This window comes from Danio rerio, chromosome 6 (assembly GCF_049306965.1).
Source record: "Danio rerio strain Tuebingen ecotype United States chromosome 6, GRCz12tu, whole genome shotgun sequence".
Taxonomy (NCBI): domain Eukaryota; kingdom Metazoa; phylum Chordata; class Actinopteri; order Cypriniformes; family Danionidae; genus Danio; species Danio rerio.
In genome coordinates this window covers 62,765,001-62,775,000 of record NC_133181.1, presented here as the reverse complement: position 1 = coordinate 62,775,000, position 10,000 = coordinate 62,765,001, and the positions used below count along the sequence as shown (strand labels likewise).

The 10,000-nt window shown below is 42.0% G+C and overlaps 1 protein-coding gene across 5 annotated transcripts in view; it reads left to right on the top strand.

Moving 5' to 3' along the window:
• ppp1r16b (protein phosphatase 1, regulatory subunit 16B) overlaps positions 1 to 10,000 on the top strand; it is a 95,465-nt gene that overhangs the window by 71,346 nt on the left and 14,119 nt on the right. For all 5 annotated transcript variants that reach the window (XM_073954817.1, XM_073954818.1, XM_073954814.1 and 2 more), the window contains 4 exons: positions 540 to 685; positions 5,355 to 5,458; positions 7,230 to 7,354; positions 7,866 to 7,991. In XM_073954817.1, coding sequence (XP_073810918.1) covers positions 540 to 685; positions 5,355 to 5,458; positions 7,230 to 7,354; positions 7,866 to 7,991 — 501 coding nt within the window. The remainder of the gene's footprint in view (positions 1 to 539; positions 686 to 5,354; positions 5,459 to 7,229; positions 7,355 to 7,865; positions 7,992 to 10,000) is intronic.

Sequence of the window (10,000 nt, the reverse complement as noted above, 5' to 3'; positions counted from 1 at the left end):
GGTGTTTCCCGGTATTGAGTTGTGGCTGGACGCGCATCCGCTGCGTAAAACATGCTGGAATAGTTGGCGGTTCATTCCACTGTGGTGACCTCTGATGAATAAAGGGACTAAGCAGAAGAAAAGTGAACAAATGAACATTTTTCTAATTGCAAAGAAACAAGGCATGTCCTCATAAACCACACATAGACATCACAACACACGTCACAACACATATAACAACACACACACACTATTCAAAACACACACAATCGCACAAAAACACTTAATTGCATATGAGCACACCCTCCCAACACACACAGACACACAACACAAACACGTAGACATCACAACACACACATCACAACACGCATCATAACACACCTTCTCACATGTTCATTTCCGACAGCTTCGTCTTCTTTCTTTCTTTCCTTTTACAAAATCAGTGTTCATCAGTCTTATTTTTATTGGTTTTCTTCATATTTTTATTATTATTAAAACGTTGCTCTGGATAGTGAGCATTATCTGAATCCTGTTCTCTTGTGTTCTTCTCCTCGTCTCAGTGTTGCATTGATAACTATGAGGAGATGGTGCAGATTCTGCTCACTCATGGTGCGACTGTAAACGCTCAGGACAACGAGCTCTGGACACCGCTGCATGCCGCAGCCACATGTGGACACACCGGCCTGGTCAAAATCCTCATCCAGCAGTGAGTCTCCTGTCTGATTATTCCTCAACACGACACTGTCACAGATACATTTCAAACATATTCATTTACCAAACTGGAATGATATAAAATATATTTTAGTTGATCAGTACAGAGTTGATGGTGACCGTTGACGGTAACGGTTGACGATTACAGTGTGACGTGACAGAATTGACGATTACAGTGTGACGTGAAAGAGTTGACGATTACAGTGTGACGATGACAGTGTTGACGATTACAGTGTGACGTGAAAGAGTTGACGATTACAGTGTGACGTGAAAGAGTTGACGATTACAGTGTGACGTGAAAGAGTTGACGATTACAGTGTGACGTGAAAGAGTTGACGATTACAGTGTGACGTGAAAGAGTTGACGATTACAGTGTGACGTGAAAGAGTTGACGATTACAGTGTGACGATGACAGTGTTGACGATTACAGTGTGACGTGAAAGAGTTGACGATTACAGTGTGACGTGAAAGAGTTGACGATTACAGTGTGACGTGAAAGAGTTGACGATTACAGTGTGACGATGACAGTGTTGACGATTACAGTGTGACGTGAAAGAGTTGATGATTACCGTTGACGGTAACAGTTGAAGATTACAGTGTGACGTGAAAGAGTTGACGATTACAGTGTGACGTGAAAGAGTTGACGATTACAGTGTGACGTGACAGTGTTGACGATTACAGTGTGACGGTGACAGAGTTGACGATTACAGTGTGACGTGAAAGAGTTGACGATTACAGTGTGACGTGAAAGAGTTGACGATTACAGTGTGACGTGACAGAGCTGACGATTACAGTGTGACGTGACAGAATTGACGATTAGAGTGTGACGTGAAAGAGTTGACGATTACAGTGTGACGTGAAAGAGTTGACGATTACAGTGTGACGTGAAAGAGTTGACGATTACAGTGTGACGTGAAAGAGTTGACGATTACAGTGTGACGTGACAGAGTTGACGATTACAGTGTGACGTGAAAGAGTTGACGATTACAGTGTGACGTGAAAGAGTTGACGATTACAGTGTGACGATGACAGTGTTGACGATTACAGTGTGACGTGAAAGAGTTGACGATTACAGTGTGACGTGAAAGAGTTGACGATTACAGTGTGACGTGAAAGAGTTGACGATTACAGTGTGACGTGAAAGAGTTGACGATTACAGTGTGACGATGACAGTGTTGACGATTACAGTGTGACGTGAAAGAGTTGACGATTACAGTGTGACGTGAAAGAGTTGACGATTACAGTGTGACGTGAAAGAGTTGACGATTACAGTGTGACGTGAAAGAGTTGACGATTACAGTGTGACGTGAAAGAGTTGACGATTACAGTGTGACGATGACAGTGTTGACGATTACAGTGTGACGTGAAAGAGTTGACGATTACAGTGTGACGTGAAAGAGTTGACGATTACAGTGTGACGTGAAAGAGTTGACGATTACAGTGTGACGATGACAGTGTTGACGATTACAGTGTGACGTGAAAGAGTTGATGATTACCGTTGACGGTAACAGTTGAAGATTACAGTGTGACGTGAAAGAGTTGACGATTACAGTGTGACGTGAAAGAGTTGACGATTACAGTGTGACGTGACAGTGTTGACGATTACAGTGTGACGGTGACAGAGTTGACGATTACAGTGTGACGTGAAAGAGTTGACGATTACAGTGTGACGTGAAAGAGTTGACGATTACAGTGTGACGTGACAGAGCTGACGATTACAGTGTGACGTGACAGAATTGACGATTAGAGTGTGACGTGAAAGAGTTGACGATTACAGTGTGACGTGAAAGAGTTGACGATTACAGTGTGACGTGAAAGAGTTGACGATTACAGTGTGACGTGAAAGAGTTGACGATTACAGTGTGACGTGACAGAGTTGACGATTACAGTGTGACGTGAAAGAGTTGACGATTACAGTGTGACGTGACAGTGTTGACGATTACAGTGTGACGGTGACAGAGTTGACGATTACAGTGTGACGTGAAAGAGTTGACGATTACAGTGTGACGTGAAAGAGTTGACGATTACAGTGTGACGTGAAAGAGTTGACGATTACAGTGTGACGTGACAGAATTGACGATTAGAGTGTGACGTGAAAGAGTTGACGATTACAGTGTGACGTGACAGAGTTGACGATTACAGTGTGACGTGAAAGAGTTGACGATTACAGTGTGACGTGAAAGAGTTGACGATTACAGTGTGACGTGACAGTGTTGACGATTACAGTGTGACGGTGACAGAGTTGACGATTACAGTGTGACGTGAAAGAGTTGACGATTACAGTGTGACGTGAAAGAGTTGACGATTACAGTGTGACGTGAAAGAGTTGACGATTACAGTGTGACGTGACAGAATTGACGATTAGAGTGTGACGTGAAAGAGTTGACGATTACAGTGTGACGTGAAAGAGTTGACGATTACAGTGTGACGTGAAAGAGTTGACGATTACAGTGTGACGTGACAGTGTTGACGATTACAGTGTGACGGTGACAGAGTTGACGATTACAGTGTGACGTGAAAGAGTTGACGATTACAGTGTGACGTGAAAGAGTTGACGATTACAGTGTGACGTGAAAGAGTTGACGATTACAGTGTGACGTGACAGAATTGACGATTAGAGTGTGACGTGAAAGAGTTGACGATTACAGTGTGACGTGAAAGAGTTGACGATTACAGTGTGACGTGAAAGTGTTGACGATTACAGTGTGACGGTGACAGAGTTGACGATTACAGTGTGACGTGAAAGAGTTGACGATTACAGTGTGACGTGAAAGAGTTGACGATTACAGTGTGACGTGACAGAGTTGACGATTACAGTGTGACGTGAAAGAGTTGACGATTACAGTGTGACGTGAAAGAGTTGACGATTACAGTGTGACGTGAAAGAGTTGACGATTACAGTGTGACGTGACAGAGTTGACGATTACAGTGTGACGTGAAAGAGTTGACGATTACAGTGTGACGTGACAGAGTTGACGATTACAGTGTGACGTGAAAGAGTTGACGATTACAGTGTGACGTGAAAGAGTTGACGATTACAGTGTGACGTGACAGAGTTGACGATTACAGTGTGACGTGAAAGAGTTGACGATTACAGTGTGACGTGAAAGAGTTGACGATTACAGTGTGACGTGACAGTGTTGACGATTACAGTGTGACGTGAAAGAGTTGACGATTTCAGTGTGACGTGACAGAGTTGACGATTACAGTGTGACGTGAAAGAGTTGACGATTACAGTGTGACGTGACAGAATTGACGATTACAGTGTGACGGTGACAGAGTTGACGATTACAGTGTGACGTGAAAGAGTTGACGATTACAGTGTGACGTGAAAGAGTTGATGATTACCGTGTGACGTGAAAGAGTTGACGATTACAGTGTGACGTGAAAGAGTTGACGATTACAGTGTGACGGTGACAGAGTTGACGATTACAGTGTGACGTGAAAGAGTTGACGATTACAGTGTGACGTGACAGAGTTGACGATTACAGTGTGACGTGAAAGAGTTGACGATTACAGTGTGACGTGAAAGAGTTGACGATTACAGTGTGACGTGACAGAGTTGACGATTACAGTGTGACGTGAAAGAGTTGACGATTACAGTGTGACATGAAAGAGTTGACGATTACAGTGTGACGTGACAGAATTGACGATTACAGTGTGACGGTGACAGAGTTGACGATTACAGTGTGACGTGAAAGAGTTGACGATTACAGTGTGACATGAAAGAGTTGATGATTACCGTGTGACGTGAAAGAGTTGACGATTACAGTGTGATGTGAAAGAGTTGACGATTACAGTGTGACGTGAAAGTGTTGACGATTACAGTGTGACGGTGACAGAGTTGACGATTACAGTGTGACGTGAAAGAGTTGACGATTACAGTGTGACGTGACAGAGTTGACGATTACAGTGTGACGTGAAAGAGTTGACGATTACAGTGTGACGTGAAAGAGTTGACGATTACAGTGTGACGTGACAGAGTTGACGATTACAGTGTGACGTGAAAGAGTTGACGATTACAGTGTGACGTGAAAGAGTTGACGATTACAGTGTGACGTGACAGTGTTGACGATTACAGTGTGACGTGAAAGAGTTGACGATTTCAGTGTGACGTGACAGAGTTGACGATTACAGTGTGACGTGAAAGAGTTGACGATTACAGTGTGACGTGACAGAATTGACGATTACAGTGTGACGTGAAAGAGTTGACGATTTCAGTGTGACGGTGACAGAGTTGACGATTACAGTGTGACGTGAAAGAGTTGATGATTACCGTTGACGGTAACAGTTGACGATTACAGTGTGACGTGAAAGAGTTGATGATTACCGTTGACGGTAACAGTTGACGATTACAGTGTGATGGTGACAGAGTTGACGATAACTAAGTTGATAATAATAGAGTTGAGGGTATTTTTTTATTTAATTATATGATGAGGGGTAATTGAAGCTGGATGTATGATTCAAAATAGGCAAATAAGCTCATATTTACAAGAGATGTCTGTAAATACACATTTAAACAATTTTTACAGAAAACTTGATGTAATGTGTTACTGTTCATTATTAAAGTTTTTGAAAAATAATAGATTTAAAATTGAGAAGCAAAATGAACCTGCAATTCTAGGATCATCTGTATATTTAAACTGTGTATTGTCTGTGTTTAGTGGTGCTGATCTGCTGGCAGTGAACTCTGACGGGAACATGCCCTATGACCTCTGTGAGGACGACCCTACGCTGGACATCATCGAGACCGCCATGGCCAACAGAGGTCAGCTTCAGTGATCACAACACTTGCTGAATCTGATTGGAGAATAGGGATGGGCAGTAACGATATTCTTTATGATGATATTATTAATAATGTAGAAGTGTCTAATATCACTTCTTCAGTGAAAAATAGTCATTTTAAAATATAATATGTACATTACAAAAATAGTGCTCCTGGATGCCCACTATACTGCAGAGCTCAACCATATTTATATATAGCTTATATAATGTATAGGTTATATAATTTTAACAATGTACACTCCCTGGCCACTTTATTAGGTACACCTTACTAGTACCGGATTTGAACACCTTTTGCCTTCAGAACTGCCCTAATCCTTGGTGTTATAGATTCAACAAGCTGCTGGAAATATTCCTCAGAGATTTTGCTCCATATTGTCATGAGAGCATCACACAGTTGCTGCAGATTTGTCGGCTGCACATCCATGATGCCAATCTCCCGTTCCACCACATCCCAAAGCTGCTCTATTGGATTGAGCTCTGGTGACTGTGGAGGCCGTTTGAGTACAGTGAACTCATCGTCATGTTCAAGACACCAGTCTGAGATGATTGAGCTTTATGACATGCTGCGTTATCCTGCTGGAAGTAGCCATCAGAAGATGGAGACACTGTGCTCATAAAGGGATGGACATGGTCAGCAGCAATACTCAGGTAGGCTGTGGCGTTGATGCTCAATTGGTACTAATGGACCCAAAGAAAATCTCCCCCACACCATTACACCACCACCACCAGCCTGAACCGCTGATACAAGGCAGGATGATCCATGCTTTCATGTTGTCTGAGCCGAGCATCTGAATGTGTCAGCAGAAATGGAGACTCATCAGAGCAGCAAAGTTTCTCCAATCTTCTATTGTCCAGTTTTGGTGAGTCTGTGTGAATTGTAGCCTCAGTTTCCTGTTCTTAGCTGACAGGAGCGGCACCCGGTGTGCTCTTCTGCTGCTGTAGCCCATCCGCCTCAAGGTTGGACGTGTTGTGTGTTCAGAGATGCTCTTCTGCAGAGCTCGGTTGTAACGAGTGCTTATTTGAGTTACTGTTGCCTTTCTATCAGCTGGAGCCAGTCTGGCCATTCTCCTCTGACCTCTGGCCTCATCAACAAGGCATTTGCGCCCACAGAACTGCTGCTCACTGGAGATTTCCTCTTTGTCGGAGCATTCTCTGTAAACCCTAGAGATGGTTGTGCGTGAAAATTCCAGTAGATCAGCAGTTTCTGAAATACTCAGAGCAGCCCGTCTGGCAGCAACAACCATGCCACGTTCAGAGTCTCTTAAATCCCCTTTCTTCCCCATTCTGATGCTCACTTTGAACTGCAGCAGATCCTCTTGACCATGTCTACATGCCAATGCATTGAGCTGCTGATTAGACATTAGTGTTAACGAGCAATTGGACAGGTGTACCTAATAAAGTGGCCGGTGAGTGTATATCGCTTTTGCATCATATAAAACACAGTTTGATTACACACACACATACACACACAGTATGGGGATGTACAAAATATAGACATAATTCTAAATAGCCATTTTAAATACTAAGAAGCTAACAAAGGACCAGATTTAGAAAGGTTGTGCTTTTTGGTCTGATTCTGGCATGAACAGAATAAAACAGTGTGATTATTGTGTGCATCTTCACTCAGGCAGTCTGACAGTGTGTTATTAACATCATTTACTCTCTGCGGGTTCATTAGAGTCAAGCCTGCTGGGTATTATTCTGATTATTGGTCTGATTGTTTGATTGACAGCTGTATTGTCCAATCATGACAGGCATCACGCAGGAGATGATCAATGAGACGAGAGCGGCAGTGGAGCGGAGCATGCTGGGAGATATTCAGAAGATCCTGCAGGAGGGAGCGGACGTCAACCATCACGACTCACAGGGGGCCACGCTGGTACACACACACACGCAAACACACACATTCAGTCATACACAGACAGATACTAACTTAGACACACACACACATTCAGTCACAGACAGACACACCCATGCATAAAAGCACAGACGCATACATGCGCACACACAGACATACACACGCTTGCACATACACATACATGCATACACACAAACACATACAGACGCACTCAGTCATACACACACACACACACACATTCAGTAGCAGTCAGACACACACTTGCACATACATGCATACACACACACACTTTCAGTAGATACACACTCATGCATACACGCACACACATACATGCACATGTACACAGACACCACACACACACGCATATACAAACACACACACAAACATACACATTTAGTCATAGACACACATACACACGTGCGCACACACACTTAAACACACATACTTACGAAATATATGCTTGTGTGTGTGTGTGTGTGTGTGTGTGTGTGTGTGTGTGTGTGTGTGTGTGTGTGTGTGTGTGTGTTTTCAGCTGCACATCGCATCAGCGAACGGTTATACTCAGGCTGCAGAGCTGCTCTTAGAGGCCGGAGCTCGATCAGACATGAGAGACTCAGACGGATGGACACCACTTCACGCTGCTGCATGCTGGGGACAGGTCAACACACACACACACACACTTTACATTCTACAAATATTTATAGCATTTAATGCATATAATTTTTAAATAATTGTGTGTATATATATATATATATATATATATATATATATATATATATATATATATATATATGAGGGGAGTAACGATATTACAAACCATACCAAAATATCGCGTTACACCAACCATGATACACATCGTGAAACTCTCGTGGTGTACTGCAGTACTCTTACGCCCCCTGCTGCCCATTGTTGAGGTTGACGTCACTTGTCCCTAATTGAACCAATTTAAACATCTTTATTTGATCATGTTTGATTAAATTGTATCAGTAATGATGAGCTTTAGTTCTAAATGTTATATTATAAAGTTCGTATTTTCCATATCATGTGACTTGAGTGAGCGATCACATTCGGTTACTACTGTATACGCAGGATGGCTGCTTCACAGTACTGAGATTGCAGATCCCCAAGACACAGTTAAGTCGCCTGTGTGGGAACATTTTGGTTTTCTAGTGGAGTACAGGAATGAAATTTGTGTCATAGACAAAGCGCACACTATCTGTCCTGTATGTAAGGAATAACATCTAAAACGTGTGGAAATTTCACCATGTGAGGGTGTAAGCAAAAGACTGACAACAGAACTGCCAACAAAAGTATTTAATGTACAAAAGTGAAAGCAGAATAATGCCCAGATATATACAAAAAAAGAGGAATATTTACACTAATAAAAATAATATAATAAAGTAGCAAATTCAAACAAAAATATTAAACAAAAATGAGTTCAGCTCGAGTAAGGGGACGATAGTGAAGCCAAACAAAAGAAAATAAAAAACAGTTCTAACTCATGAATGAGCCCTAACCTCACTAATGATAAGAAAAGTCTTCAGTGCTGTATTCTTCCCTGTACTGAACTGTAGAATCAAATAGAAACAAAGATGGCGTTCCTCTCTTACCTGATGTCTTTAACAGTACATTATCTACGTGTTTGCAAAATGGAAGTCATACGACATCTTTCCTGTCCACCTCACTCTGAGAAAAGAGTGAACTTGAGGAGGTAAAGCTCAATATGACGGAAAAGAGCTGAGCCAAAAAGTAACTAACAGTCAATTAATCAGGAAAAAAATGTACAAAAACTTCTCAAAGTGGGCAAAAGTCATGCAAAATAATTTTACCCAAATGAAAGCAAAGCAAAAACAACGAAAATCACAATCATGCCAGCAAAACACACCAAAAACCAGATCAAAGGAAAAACCGCGCTCTCTCCCGCTCTTCCTGACAAGCTTTTTATATCCCCACGCCACGTCACCCAATGATGATAGATCGGTCTCCTGACCAATCAGCTGTCGTGAAGGCGGACCTACAGAAATGGAGAGAGCGAGAGAGAGAGAGAGAAAGAGAGAGAGAACGGGAGGCAAAATACCACCTGTATACCGCTACAACCCTAACAGACTAAACTGCACTGTATTTTACTGGTGAATATGTCATGTAAAACACTGAACAACACATTATATGTATATCTTATCATTAATTTAATCAGAACCCCATCTATCTAAATGAAAACTTAGATAATCAAAACTGAGCATTATGTCTGTGTCTGCACAGCCTCTCACCTGAGAATGTGGACATGATGATGTTCTTGAAGAAGAACTGAAAACTTCATTGAATATTCCTAATGTCCTCAGAGAGGACAAGCCTGTTGATCTGTCACTAGTCTACACTGCAGTTATTTATTTCATTTTACTTTACTTAGTTACGATGGCTGCACTAAAGACAATAGTTTTTTCTGCCTAGTCTATATTGGAGGTATTTTTTTAATTTTAGTTGTTTACTCGGGTATCCTGACTGTACTAAAATCTGATGGCAAAGTTGATAAAGAAAAAGTTAAGATGTTCTTGTTATTTAGTGAATCTATTGTTCCTTAGCACTGCTGTTAAGATGACATCCACCCCAACCCCACAGCAAACAGAAACCCAACTGAACAGAACCGAACCATGGCTCCAAAACCATGAA